Source organism: Typopeltis vanoorti, chromosome 7 (assembly GCF_054136105.1).
Source record: "Typopeltis vanoorti isolate ZY-2024b chromosome 7, IOZ_Tvanoo_1.0, whole genome shotgun sequence".
In the NCBI taxonomy this organism is placed as follows: domain Eukaryota; kingdom Metazoa; phylum Arthropoda; class Arachnida; order Uropygi; family Thelyphonidae; genus Typopeltis; species Typopeltis vanoorti.
The window spans coordinates 76540323-76556225 of record NC_143555.1 but is presented as its reverse complement, the minus strand read 5'-3'; the positions used below and the strand labels follow the sequence as shown (position 1 = coordinate 76556225).

At 35.0% G+C, this 15903-nt stretch overlaps 1 protein-coding gene across 1 annotated transcript in view; it reads left to right on the top strand.

Annotated features, from left to right (window-relative positions):
* The window catches only part of LOC150104794 (uncharacterized), an 87768-nt gene that overhangs the window by 31578 nt on the left and 40287 nt on the right, over nt 1–15903 (top strand). The window contains exon 3 of the mRNA XM_090395970.1: nt 869–971. Within this exon, the coding sequence (XP_090252096.1) occupies nt 869–971 (103 nt within the window). The remainder of the gene's footprint in view (nt 1–868; nt 972–15903) is intronic.

Genomic DNA, 15903 nt, shown 5'->3' with positions numbered 1-15903 from the left:
ATTAGTTTCAGCCTCTCACCCTCAGTCATCTACATACGTGTAGATATTTTGGTAGTTTATTGGCTAATCACGCTTGGTGTGATCCCAACACATTTGAAAGAGCAGTAAAGTTAATATTGCTACCAGTTATTTATTCTGTGAAGTGATGAGCTCCAAATTATGGCTATTTCGTGAGGGCAATAACGTCACTGAATGATGAATTATTTTAATCCATTTGAAGTATTTTATGAATCGATATGTAGCATTTGCTCTCATGTGAATTACACTTTATGCGCTTCCATTTGGAATCAACCTAAATACAATATCATCTCAGGCCTCTTACATATTTATTGTAGTATTTTCCCATATTTTTATGGGAATCCCAACTACGAAAGGTGGGATTCCCATAAAAATAAAACTGTAGCCTGAGGATTACATAATCCGGAGACCTTCCTCTAAAGACCAAAGACCGAACTCTTTGCAAGTCAGACCGCTAATAATCTGGATAGTGGCCCACCATGAAGAAAATTGCTTCCCCCACCTAAACACACCCATAGAGTGGATAGCATATCAGGAGAACAGATATGCTATCCACTGTTCCACCCTCTGCCAACTAGACTAGTGTACAATGACTATTCGCAATTTTGTTTTTAATTAAACTTTTTTCTACCTAGCCAAAACAACGAACAGGCAGATCTGTCAACAAATATCAATGAATAAAGTAAAATAAATACTGTAATATCTAAATAGCAATTCAGTTATCGCTATTGAAACATTAAAACATTACAAATTGAGAAAGGGTTTGAAATGTATCAGTAGGTATTAAAAAAAAGTAAAGTTTAGTAGTAGTAGGCTACAATTGTTATTATTATTATTTTTTTTTTCTTAGACACTAGTGGTTGTGATGATCACACTTCAAGTGCAGCGGAAATTGTCAACAGAACGGGTTCTACCACACTTTTGTCCCTTCAAAGGATAAAAGAAGCCTCTAGGTAAGTATAACACAATAGCCTTTTTATAATTTATTTTTGTAGTTATAGCGAGTAAGATATATTTCAATCTCTTAGCAAGTATGTGGAATATTGGTTATGATGTACTGTAACATATTTTATAATTAATAACATTTTTCTTAACTGTTTTCTTTAATACCATTTTTCCTAGTATTGATTCCATCACATTACTTGTTTCGTTGTTTATTTATGTATTTATTGTTTTTTTTTTTTTTTTTTTGTATCAGTCCCACACACACAATAAGTTACAAAATCTATAACACATCAGTGCACTGTGTGGGCAAGTATTCAAGAATAAAAATCATTTGATACGTTTGGGAATAACTGGAGGTTATTCCTGGAGGGGGGGGGGGAGGCTATGTAAGATGAGCTACTCTAGAATACTGAGATAGTAGGGCAAACGTTTGGTATGGTGTGGTTGGAGCTGGACATTGAATGAATGATGAAGCAGCTGATCGTGTGTTTATGGATTTTGTGAAAATGAAAGAATGGTCAGCCAGCTCGGCAGAACAGCGCCTGTGAAAATAAGTGTAGACGAGACACATAATAGAAACAGTACGCTTGTGATACTGACTAGAATGAATCTGTAAAAGAAGCATCAGCAAAACCAAATCGTCCTCTTCTGTACAGCATCATGCAATTTTAGATAGGTTTAGCGTAATGTGTGACACATTCTAACAATGTTCTGGCAGATTTGGGGTTTGTACAGTGTTAGCTTAGACGAAAAAAAAACATGCCTAGTTTTTAGGATGCAGAAGAGGCTATGGACTTGATGTGTTTATGCCAAGAGAGGCAAGAGGTGAAAGTCAGCCCAAGAAGAGATATCTTATCTTGCATTGAGATCTGGGTGTTATTAAAGATGAAATCAAATATGGCATTTCTTGTGAAATAAAGCAAGATTGTGTTTTGGTGCACTTAAGTTAACAAGATGTACTTATTCCAGTTGAAGGCACTGATTACGGGAAATCTTGTATTTGGAATATATGGAGACTGCAAGGTTTGTCTAATGAAAAAGACAGAGTGTACTGTCATCAGCAAAACCATGGATAAGATTTGTGGTTAGTGACACGCAGTAAACGACTAAAGAGGAAATTGGCAGTGTTACAAAGGCTGGTTGTTAAAACCATACGATGATAATTTAGTAAGTAGGTCATTGTGCCAGGCCCCATCAAAACTCTTATATTTAGAGGAAATTAGAACAACTATACAGGCTTCACCAAATGACTGTCTGTGACAGAATCCATATTGGTAGTCGCTGATTAACTGGCTGCTGTTCAAAATGGCGAAGGAGTTGATTGTTGGTGACTTTTTCGATTATTTTCAACAGAACTGAGGTGAGTGTAAATGGGATAATTGAATGGCTGGATTTTACTCTTTTCTTTGGGATTTGCTCTAATTACTAATGTGGAAAACCAAGAGCTACCGAGCAATAAGGATTGGCGTCTTGCAGCAGTAAAGTAAGAAATAAACAAGAATACTGCAGTAACATTCATACCACGCACGAAATATGAAGATCTGTTTTATTTTTATTTATTTTTATTTTTTATTAATTTTGTCTTTGTACGTAAAACATAAAAGTGCTGGTGTAATTATTTCAAAAAAATCTTTTTACTTCGGTGTAAACATTTACAGTGTTACAGATTACGAGTATTTGGATACTCATCCTCACGAACTCTGCGAAGGCCAAGTTTTCGTGTTATTTTTAGTTTCCGAATTGATTTCACCAATGAAATATCTATCAAAACAGAAGTGAAACTAAATAACAACCCTAGCTATATTTGTGTGCCAACCTTTGGTTACTAAGTGTTTTCCTATCATATCTAACTTTTATTTTTCTTCCCTTTTTTTTTTCGCTATTGGTTTTCGTATTTCAAAATTTGTATTTACATGTGTTGTCTGAAATGTTTTTTTTGTTTACATCTTTCAAACGCTAATGCTGTTTAAATTATAGTAATACGTGTAAATCTCTCTAGTAATTAAGTTCGTTGGGATATGTCAGCGTTCTTAAAAAGTATTGCTATTGTTTTAATGCAGGGTGTGCTCATCAGTCGTACAATAGATCTTCAAACATTGCGTTTTCAATAAAAAAAATCAGATTCATTTTTTAAAAAAGGAAAAAAAATCTAAAAAAATCTATCCGTTATTCTCTATCTTCCCTGCATAAAAATAAAATTATTTTAATTGCATTATATTTTTTGCATTCATTACTACACTCTCCTGGTCTGTATTTATGTTTTCTTTTTTTAACAGAAACTACATGCAATTATACTAGAAAAATTTAGTTTATCATTAATTTGCACAAAAACGCGGGAATTCAGTTTATTATATGATCATACGAAGTGCTTATCCAAATGGCATGTTTTTTTTTTAATATGTTGACACAAAAGAGCAATTCCATCACTCTAATCTTTTCTCGTTTCTCCATATAATCCTCTCTTTTTTCAAAATCGGCATTGTATACGGATGCCAGGGAAACAGACTTCCTTCCTAACATACACTGCTTGGAAAGAAGTCAAACGGACATCCCCGAAGGCAAGGTACATCGTGTCATGTAACGAGTCACGTGTTTGTAGCCAGTATAAATTGGAAGAATATGATTCTCTTGAGTTAGTGGAACTGTGTCCGGGTGAAATGGCTGTGAGAAGAAGACTGACGGAATTTGAAAGATGCGCTGTGATAGGATGCCATATTGCAGGCCTATCTGTTCGGCAAATTATTGACTAATTGGGCCATCCCAGGTGATTCAAATTTGTGAAAAGTTAGTCCAGTAGAAGTGCTCTAGTCCTCGCGGCAAAAGAAGGTCGTACATATTATTAAGGTGGGCGCCATGGCTGTTTGTTTCTCGCACTGTGTCCGTTGACTTCTTTCCATACCACAAATGCTACCCGCAATGGTAACCCACCACACTCACCGAACATGACCATAAAGTGCTACGAAGGCTAATACGTAAAAACCGCCATTCATAGGCTGATACGTTTAATGCGGAGTTCCGAGCATAGACTAGAACACGAATCTGCACAAAAACATTCAGAAGCGAGGCTCACAACATGGATTTCCATGGTAGGACCGCATTACCCGAACCAACATGCACCGTCGTCTTCAGTGGTGCAAAGAGCGTATACAGTGGGATGTGAAAGCTTTGAAAGCTGTGTTATGCAGCGACGAATCAGGCTACATTCTATCGAGCAGATGAACGGGTGTGGATGTGGCGGATGCCTGGTAAGAGGTTACGAAGGTGTCTGTGTGATGGTATGGTCCTATTTTTCCTGGTTTTGCCTCGGACCTCTGTTTCTGGTGATAAGAACATCGAACTCCGAGCGATATCCGAACATTCCTGACAATGCAATGCTTCCTACTTTGTGGCATTTCTACAGAAACAGACCATTGTTTTTTCAGCAAGAGAGTGTACCGTGTCATAAGACTGCTGCTGCTGTAACTGCATGGTTTAAGGACATGAACGTCACCACATTTGACTGGCCTTCACAGAGCCCTGATCCCAACCCTGGTGAACATCTGTGGGATGAACCGGAGCGTCAGGTGAGGTCAAGGAACGTCCGTCCCATAAACAGTCCAGGACGTCATTACATGCCTACGGGAAGAATGGTCCAAAATTCTCATTGATTGCTATCGTACACTTGTGAAAAGTTAGTCCAGTAGAAGTGCTCTAGTCTTCGCGGCGAAAGAAGGTCGTACATATTATTAAGATGGGCGCCATGGCTGTTCTTGGACTGTGTCGTTGACTTCTTTCCTATCATTATGCTTGGGGGAGGGGATGGAACACAGCAGACAATTTTTCGCCCTTCACACAAGTCGTTGGATGTGTTGCCTGTCTTAATTTAAGTATTAACCGTGGGCTGTCAGAAACTCTCTGCTTCTTTTTCTGTCTCTGTTTTTTTTTTTTTTAAACTGTATGACTAAGAGTATATTATCAAATACAACATACCGAAAACTATTTTCAAAGTTGCATGCACCAACGAAAGACACTTATTCAGTGCGTGGTTCATTCCTAGATAGTCAAATATATGAGGATTTATGTAGTTTACTTAGGTTTAGTTGCTAACATACCTACGACACGAAATTTGACATAGATTTCTTTATACATAGCAATTCTTTGTATACGGGTATTTCTATTTTCCGTTGTGCATGTTACTCTTATCGATCCATTACGAAAGAAATTTTGAAGCTAGGAAATTGATTTTTTTTAGGTTCAAAAGACGTTTGGAGAGACACAAAGTTTTCTGTATTTCGATTCCTTCGCTTAAGTCGGTTCCTAAGACCATCTTCTATATCATACGTCATGTGTGTAAATTGCGTGTGTTGTGTTCTCCTTGGTCTGTTTGCCTCGTTTCGGATTTAAAAGAAAAGTTTTTCTTTTAAATCCTAAAGCACTGTCGCTTCCGAATGAGACCGGCTAACTCACCTTCTATTGAAAAACTGTGACATAAGTTCACGTCCCAAACCGGATGATCCGAACCCAGATTTTTCCGACCAAAGGGCTTCGTCTAATCCGACTAAGCTACGGTGGTTTTCATCTCTACCTATTAAAAAAATCTCATGATCTGAGAAAAAGATTATTTTAGTGATCATATTCCGGTCCTGGTTGGCCGAGTGGTTAGCGTATCCGCTCTCTAGCCACAAGACTGCGGGTTCGAATCCCACCTTGGACATGGATGTTTGTTTGTGAAAATACTAGTGGTGGTAATCGGCAGTAGATGGCGTTGGTGTAGATGAAGAAGATTGCGGCTGGTGGAGTGGCGGAGACGGATAGCTCTAGAGTGGGTACCCTACCTCGATGAGTCTTTGGACTCCCTGGAGGTGTTATGTAATAATAATAAGCTCTACTCTAGCTGGGAATGTTTACTTTTCAAGCACCAGGACAATTAGCTCTCGATGTTACACAGAACCGGAAGCGAGATGACATGTAGGTGAGCTAGACAGTTTCCTAGGACTTATGCTTTATATAAAATTCGTTTATAAATTTTTTTATAAAAAAATTATAAAAAGGTTTAATATCAGAAAATTTCTTTGTCTCTTTCTCTGTGGCATGCTTTTTGGTTTATATGGATGCTGCATGGATAATTGGTAATCCAAGGTATAAGGAGAAGAAACGATCAATCGAATTATTATAGAAAGCGAATGTATATTTAGAAACATTGCACTATCAAGATGCCATCCGAAATGTGACATCGCATTCCGTATTTTCCTGTCTGTGTCTATTACTTTTGCTTCTTGCAAAAGTGTCTTAGTAAAATAAAGATAAAACTTATTTCAGATTTTCCACACGAATGTAACCGAATGTGAACAGTGTTTCGAAAAAGTTGAATATAATATTATACAGCAATATTGATTATACACTTGATGGTTTGCATCTCTCTGAAAACTATATCAGCAACAACAACAAACATGCTATAATATGTACGCATTTGCAGCCTATGTTTAAAATTAAAATTTTTTTGTTAAAAAAAATTTTAATTTTTTTTAACAAAAATTAAAATTTGTGTTAAAAAATAAAATTTTAACACAAAAATTCAGTCATAAATAAAATATACCTTTGAAGGGTAAAATTGTGTACTTTATACTCTCATTCGTTTGCGGCGAATGAGCAATTTTCAAATTTTACCTAAATGTACAGATGCCGCGTTTGTTGCTTTGCACAGAAGAGATGTGAGACAAGTTCGAGGGAACTTTTTTTTTCCTTCTCAACACGCTCGAAGGAATAAAACATCATCAGTGATTAAGACATTAACTGAAAAAGTTGTGCTTCAGGCTTTGTTTGCTTATTATAACAGTGAGAAAGATAGCGAATTCACCAGTCATCGGATGACTTAAACATAGTAATTAGTGGAGTACCGAGATCTGAAGATATCCCAAAGTACACTAGCCCTCCATTTGTTTCTTTTTGTATTACTAATTTATACGAGGAGTTAATTCACTTAATTATCCTTTCCATTTAGGAAAGCAATGAAGTCAGGCGGTCATGCGTTTAAGAATGTCTGCTATAACAGCAATGAACAATGGTATTTATTTCTGTCGCCTTGAAAATGCTTCCTCGGGCCTTATTTATGTTTCTATTCTTTTGTTTTTAATCCGACTGTTAGTTAACTTTAGCATTTCTTGTACTACTACTACTACTACTACTACTACTACTGCTGCTGCTTCTGCTGCTCTGAAATATATGTTCAGAGGTGTCCAATAAAACTACAGCAAAACATAAGTTTTAGATTGTTTTGTATTACGTATAATTTTTAGGTATTTCTAAATTATCAACAGTTTCTGTAGAGCTGAAGTCGTTTGTTTTAAAAGCAGCCATTAGGATACGCTCGAAGAGTTATAGAATGCTTAGTATTTGGTTCATTGCCAAAATTTATTGATGTATTTTCAGTGTTTAAAAATTATTGTGTATTAGCATACTTGACACACCAGGAGAAAAGACATTTGAATTCGTTGCCAAACACGCTGAATGGCACCCTGAAGTGTCACATGCAGCGACTGTGTAGTTTGTTTCGCACGGACATCATAACTTATTTTAGCTGACAGACACTTTGACACAAATAATTGGATGTGGCCGGTTTCCTGAGGAGATACTGGCTTTACCGATTAGCATGAAGACTAAAGGTTTTCTATCTGGTGACCAAGATTTCGTTAAAGACGTGTTTGATGTTATACAGGGTGTGAACTGGTAAGAATAGGACACAAGTGATAATGGAACACCTGTTTGGATCAAGGCGCTCTTTTTTTTTTTTTAACTCCCTCCCTCCCTTCCTCCTTTCCTATTGCCGATACTTGGGAAAGCTGTCTGTATTTTAATTAATCTCGCACATTGTCAGTAACTAGGACACTTCTTTGCAAGTGATTTACTGCGGAACGGAAGCAAATATAGGACGCGCATATTCAAACACCTGAGCATTAACGATAAAAACCTCAGCTCATCTTTACTTTGTCATTAAAGTTCGTGCAGTCAAATATACACATCTGAATTAGTTGAATGTATTGGAATTAATTACTCCTTATGTATAGTTTTCAATTTTCTATACCTGAAATTTTGGAATATGAACGTGAACTTATTTTTTATTTATTATCTATTTATTTTATTTTTATTTATTTATTTTTTTGGTTTTGATGAATCACGGTAAAATTTCTTTTCATTGAAGGAAAAAAAAAAAGAAAAGAAAAGAAAGAAAGAAAGAATTTTGGATTGGATAGTGTTGTTATTATCCATTTGATCATACAGTATTAAGAGATGGTAAAAAGTAATTTTATTTATTATTCTACTGTATGTGTGTAAAATTATTCAAACGTTTTTGAATGAGTAGTGTTTATGTTAATCTGAAAACAGAGAGTATCAGGTCAGCTACAGCCAAATACTACTCACTCACTTAAGAGTATTTTCGCATTTTAAATGGAGTTTACGATTCTTGATTAATTTATATTACGCTTCCCACTAAACACAAAGCGGGCTAGAATAGGTGAGAGATTGCGAATTTCATTATCTGTCTCTTTTTGATTTTTTATCTACTTTTTTTTAATGGCTGTTTCTTGTGCGCCGGCATACTCGTGCAGGACTCAGCGAATGCAAACAAAAGAACTTTTTCACAGCGTTTCTATAACTCTTTAAGAACAAACATTTATTTTATTTATTACCGGCTTTCTATTAGGTTTGGTGTACACTGACCGTTCGTGGATAATTTCTGAACAAACAGGTCGTGTGTGAGCCTCGTGTAGAATCTCTCTCTCTCTCTCTCTCTCTCACACACACACACACACACACACAAGTATATGTGCACTTGTAATGCACCGACCAGTGAAGTTTGTTACTTAGCGTGTCTGAAGGAGCTCCGTGTGGATATGGCACCACACTCTACTGTATCTACAGAAAGGAACACACACACACACAGAGTCTGAAAAAAGTACTTTTTCAATAAATGTATCCCCATTGACCTGTTTCTTTTCTTTTCTTTTCTTTTTTTAATATAAATAACCTATTCTGTTTCGTATTGTACAAGTACGGCAGTCCAGCTTGACTTGGGGGTGGGGGCTCGAAGTATTTGTGCAAAACAGGAAAGTTGCAAATATCTTTGGCATATTGATTTAAGTTTAAAAAATTCTTATGACACCGTTTGCTGAGAGAGAGAGAGAGAGAGAGAGTAGGGATTATAGTATTATAGTGTGGATATAAAACCAGAATATTCTTCCAACCTCTGTCATCCTGATTTTGATAAGTAGATTCACTTCCGGGAAGCCTTTGGCTCTTCATATATTTAGTAAACGCACAAGCATTTTACAACGGAAGAGTGAATATAATTGTAACTACTGAAGCAGGGCCACATGGGAGACTAAAACCAATAATAAATCATATATTGTGAGCTGGAAGATGACGCAGAAAAACACGAATGAGAATTACTCTACACTGTATGATCAACAAACGTAGCGTCTTAACGATGGTGATGACCTACTAACTTTATGTGGTAAGCAACATCAGCCTGTGTGTGTACACACATGTGTACACACACAGGCTGATGTACACGCATGTGTGTGTACACGTACACACACACACACACACACACACACACACACACACACACACACACACACACATATATATACACACACATAATGCATTTGTATGTATATATATATATGTGTGTGTGTGTTAAAAAGGACTACTATGTAAATTACACAGAAATGAATTCGAATTTAAAATCATGGTTAAAGGGAATACCTAATTGAAAGCAATAACGTGGCAAAAATAAAGCCTGTTGTCAGAGAGCGTACTGTTGGTGTGAACAAACACTCTGAATGCAAGGGGAGGGGGGGACGCTATTCTTGTGTTGGTACTCATTCATTATGCAGCACTTTTATGAAAATGTTCTCTAATATTTCCAAAATATTCGAAATAATATGTCATTTCTAGTGCTTAGTACTTTAATAAATTGCAATTTTATGGATTAATTCAAATATTTTGAGGCGATCTGTATCAGGGATGGATAAATTCATAAAATGTTTGGAGCAAGCTATCTATTATTGAAGAAATACAATTATGCAGTTTCAGGAAACATTTTAGGTAATAGTATGAAAATACAATACTTTATGCAGATGATCAAGTACTAATTTCAAATTCAGAAGATAAACTCCAAATTGCAACTAACCATCTAAATGAAATAGCAAAAAAATTAAAAAAAATATATAATAGAACAAGCTACAGGATTCAAATACTTAGGAAATATAATCTCGCAATACAATACCGATTCATAATTGGAAGCAAGACTACGTTACAATAGAATGAATGGCATAATTAAAAGAAATTTTGGAAAACAAATGACTAAAGAAACTCAATTAAGACTGCATAATATGACCTCAAAACCATCTCTCAAATTTGGAGGTGAAACCTGGATTCTAAAACAAAGAAACAGACAAAGATTGGAAGCAGCACAGATGAAGTTTCTAAGACCTCTCCTGGGACTCACTAGATTAGATAAAAAGAAAAACACAGAAATAAGAGAACGATTAGATAGAAAGAACATCGTACAAGAAATAGAAGAATATCAGCAAAATTGGCTACACCACATGGAAAGGATGAATAACAATAGGATTTCCAAACTAGTATATAAATATAAACCTACAGGAAGAAGAGACCGCGGACGCCCAAGACTAAGATGGAAAGACCAACTTCATCTGCAGAGTAGGAACAGGACATAAAAAGCCTATACTTGGATTGCTCAGACGACGACGAGTATGAAATATTGTCTTACCTGGTGAGACATGGGTACTTTTCTTCCTAATTATATCTTAAAGCTTTTCGTATAATGAACTATATTACCATGTCGATTTAGAAAATGTAAATCTCCAGAATTGACTCATTGTTGTCTTCATTCTATATGATAACCTGGAACCTTTTCTGGTTTCGGTATGAAACTGGAAGTCACCATCTTTTCAAGATAAATATATTCTCATTTGCAATCTGTACAAATTCATAAGCAGACTCAAAAGAAAAAGAAAGAAATAGAAAAACCCTTTTATTTTATTCTTACCCCTCTTTACAATATAATTATTAGGTTATGTGCTAGAAGTCGGTGCGTGCAGAGCACTAAAATATCCCCTGTCTCGTTTCTTTTATTTTCTTTCTTTTTATTTTCAATGAAAAAAAATTAAGATTTCGCAATACGTTTCTAGTTTCTAAACAAGTAAGAATGCAAACCAGCATGCTGTGTATGTTCTCCAGATGATTGTCTGCTTCGCAGAATGAAAAATCAAATCTGAGTTTCAGAAGTAAAAGTCATAAGCCTTCGTAAGATACTGTCTAATTCACCTTCTTATAAATGACTGGACATGGCAGTTGAGTCGACTAGTTTTCAGAAGGTTTTATTTATCTATTTGTTATTTTCTGATTGGAATTTCATTTGTCAATGCGCTTACAACAATGAACATAGATCTGGTTAGTTATATTAATGGTAAATAATAGTAGCATCACCTCACTCTTTCTCTCTCTCTCTCTCTCTCTCTCTCTCTTTTCCTCACATACCTACGGAATTGTGACTCTGGATGAGTTAATAATTGCCTATAGCTAAAACTAGAATTAATGGTTATTGGTTGATTCATGACTTCTGAGTAAGCCTGAGTAAGAGGGCCGAGCCCATCCCGGGAACTCAGCCTAGCCATTGCGAAAATTGGTATTTCTTAAGTTAAATCGGACGAACTCAACTAAGACATTCTACACAGACAGTTACTCTTCAAAGTTAGTTTATGCTTACGGTACTACAAAACACAGAAGGGTTTGTTTACATCATTTCCAACTTACTATTGTTGTAGTAAGTTGGAAGTTATGTAAACTTTTCTTGTAGTACAATCATAATATCTTGTGCACTCCCTGGAGGTACATGTCAGGAATTTCATGATAATGATGATGATTTCAAGAACATATCTACACTTGGATTATTTAAAAAATGATAGAAACCACTCGAGAAAACTATCTGACAATAAACAAAGTTGTTGGAAATTTTCCACTTGGTTATACTATAAATTAAAGATGCGAAGAAATTATACCAAGCAATATCTTGGTTTAATTCTTCATCCATGCGTAAGCAAACAAAGTTTGCTCCTGAAGTATTTTCAGGACTGGGTAACTAGAATATAGAGGCTAATAACTTCATATTACTTGCCTTAGTATCCCATAATGCAAAGCACATATCAATTCGGACATGTATAATGTTATGCATTATGGGAAGGGTCACTGCTCAGACATGTACATGATATGGTAATACACCATTTTACTACTTGTATATGAAAAATATATGAAACTGATTCAACCTCAGAATTTATATATTATACATCTCTGAAAGGATATGTGCTTTGCATTATGGGATACTAAGGCAAGTAATATGAAGTCATTAGCCTCTATATTCGAGTTGCCCAGTCCTGAAAATACTTCAGGAGCAAACTTTGTTTGCTTACACTTGGATAAAGGATTAACCCAACAATATAATTTCTTGGCATCTTTAATTTAATAAACAAAGTTATTATCACTGTTATAAGTATGTGACTTGCTGAATAAAGAATCATTCATTTCAATCAGGGATTCAATTCAGTGATTCTTCAATGTTGTTCATGTTCATTTGATCATATACCATTAAGGGATGGTAAGGAGCAATTTTTGTGTATTGCCTAATGGCCTAAAGTCTACTGTATCAGGTGTTGAAAAAAAAAAAAACTAGATGTACAGATCGTATTTTTAACCAGATCTATATCAGTTCTAATTAGCATCAACTGATTCCATGGAATTAAATGAATTGGCGACCAGCTCCACTTCTGAAAAAAAAAAAAAGCTTTTAAGTCACTGAGATAACCTAGGCACTTTGCTATAAATTAAATTGCAAACACAGGAAATTTTATTATTTGAATTCTTTACCCAAGCGTAAGCAAATAGAGTAGTTTGGGCGTGAACTATTTTCACGTCTAGTCTACTTGTATATAGAGACTGCTGACTTCACATCAATTGCCTTGATATCCCAAAATTCAAAGCACCCTTTCTTTCGGACGTGTATTGGTATGCATTACAAGAAGCATCGAGACGTTTGTTGAAGTCGCATCAGTGGGAGCTAGGTTCAGGAAGATTCTGAGGTTGAATCAGCTTCATATATTTTTCGTATACAAGTAGTAAAATGATGCATCACCATATCATTAGTATACTATTGATCAGAGATAACCGTGGAAGACAACCTAGATTTGTTATCTATTTGTAAATAGACAACACATGTGGGTTCGAATTTCTTCTAGGATGCGAGGAACTCTATAAGAACTTTTTAGCAGAAAACAATCCAGTCTCATACGGATCGCGCAAGGTTTTCTCCCCGAGAATTGTGATTCTTCATCCTTCAGAACAAACCAACAACATAACTTTAATTACTGTATCATCCCCTCTTCGGTTGTTTTCAAAATAATTCCACCCATTCTCAATAACTAATGTCAATGTGGAAATATATGCCTCTTCTAATAAAAAGATTGAAAGGTGGTTCTACTTCATTCTTTCGTTCTGTTCCCTTAAGAGGATTATGAAAATTTTAAACTTCTTATTAAAGTGAAATATTAAAAATATGAATGGATTAATCTGCAGACGCTGGATAAGGAGAGATATTTACATTCCAGGCTCACATAATATTTTTGTATGAAAGTACAAAACAATTTGTCAAGGCATGAGATAAGAATACGGAATGTTTGGAGTAAATTTTCTGCAAAATCTCCTGCTCTAGTTAGGTAAATTCTCTAATAGCAGAATTTCTCCGTAACAACACCTGATTTCACAAACATATGTGAAAATTTCGCTAAAATTTTAAAACATTAGATTGTAATATTAACTTCAAAGTACGTTTCTTGCACTTTGATTTAGAACATGTTCTTAAGGACGTTAGCAGTGAGCGAAGACCAAGTGAAGGATGTCACCACTTAAAAGCAAGTACCTCAGATGTACCTACTATTCATGTTTATAAATCACTAATAATATTTAAACTAAGAAACTTAATGCATCATGTTGGAGTAATTTAAAAACAAAAATATGATTTCCTTCAGTTTTATTTTATTTTTTATTTTTTTGTATTCGATACATAATTTTATAAAATAATACAGATCAGATTATTTATGTGAAAATCCCGCCCATGATAGGTTTATAGTACATTACTACCGTGGCTGGGTTGTGGGTTAGATAATCTAAAGCCCTGCTCTATTCAAGCTACTTTGGTCCTGTAATCAGGCGGCCTCACAACAGGCGATGAAATTCATCTACCATATAAGAAGATTTAGAAACCATTCATGTCCAACAAGAATATCCAACCCACAAGCTGCTAGTTGAAACGAAAACATTATCCACTCGGTCAACCAATCCTGGATCAGTAAATTTTGGCCAGCAGGTAAAATAAATACATTTTGATAGAAAAAAGATAAAATAATAAAAATGAATGTAAAAAATGAATATAAAAATAAACACGAGTTATATTTTTTATGATTTGCGAAAAATCCTTACATCCCCCCCCCCCCCCCAAAAAAAGTGTATGTATCATTTTTGAAAATCGTTAACACGCCTCGTCATAAGTTTTCGCCTACAAAATCATTTTCTATAAGTCTCGATATACAGACTTCTGTTGTTTTTCTCATTATCGGTAAAAAGCTTTCATAAGCATTTTGATAAGAGAAGAGATGATTTCTTACATAAGAAACTATATGTGTAACTGTAGCATATAGAATATTATTGAAGTTTTATTATAGTACCTACTTTGACCCTTAATACGCCATGTCAGTGAACCGATCTGGAATAATATGAGAGGAGTTTATCCTTTTTCTCTTGGTGAACATTTCCTCCAGGACCATTATTAACCAAGTTAGCCAGCCATACAGTCTTGTATATTGGTACATTACTTGAATATTTCGTGCTTGATTGGAATTACGATAGAAACTAAAGGCTATGAGACCAGTATAATGTTACTGGCTATTCTATACCCTTCCACCTCCGCAGACTGACTAACTCACGCTCAGTTGAAAAGCAGTTATTAAAGATTTCTCGCGAGCTAGACGGAAGATTCGATCCAGGTCTTTCCTGCCGAAAGACAAATGCGACTGCGATACGGATGTATGAGTTTGGCTATACGTAATATTTCACTAGAATATTACGTCACATCCATCTAATTACAGGATCTAATCAGATCAGGCAAAACTGGGGAGTACCCAGCTTTGCTATTAAGATTTGATATTATTGTAAATGCCATTGTAGATGTAGTTAAAAAATTTAACATTGAAGATAAAATTATTTGTGTCTGCGGTGATAATACTTTTTAAAAAACGATACTTCTAATTTTGGTTGCATTTTGTTCAACATCAGTTGACTTTAATCAAAGTACAAATTGAAATTGTCAGTAATTTCAAATTTATTTGAAAATGCAACTTTGAAGAAGACTGCAGGTAATTTTATGAAAAAATTAAAAATAATAAGATCATATTGAAATAAATATATTCTTCAGAAAAATACTAATGCCACGGTGTCTCTGAAATAGATGCGCCCAATAAACTGATTAAAGTACGTAAATACTTACCAAGAATAATTATTCTGCTTATGTTATTTTTCATGTTTAGATAATCAATATATAAGTTTATTTTGCTTTAATGTACGCATACATACGCTGTTTATTTTCTTTAGAAAGAATTTTCTTTTTGAAAATCGTTTTTAATAGAACTATTTTATTCGTTCACTAATATAATAAAACCAACGGGTCGGTCAATAAATAAATATTTTAAAATATTCTATAATGTTAATTATTTTAGTTAGTACCCCCCCCCCCCCTTCACTCTCAAAAATGTACCGGTTTGGATGATAAATGATATGTTCACCCTAGTCATTGTGTTAGAATTGCCATATTAAAAATAATATGAGATT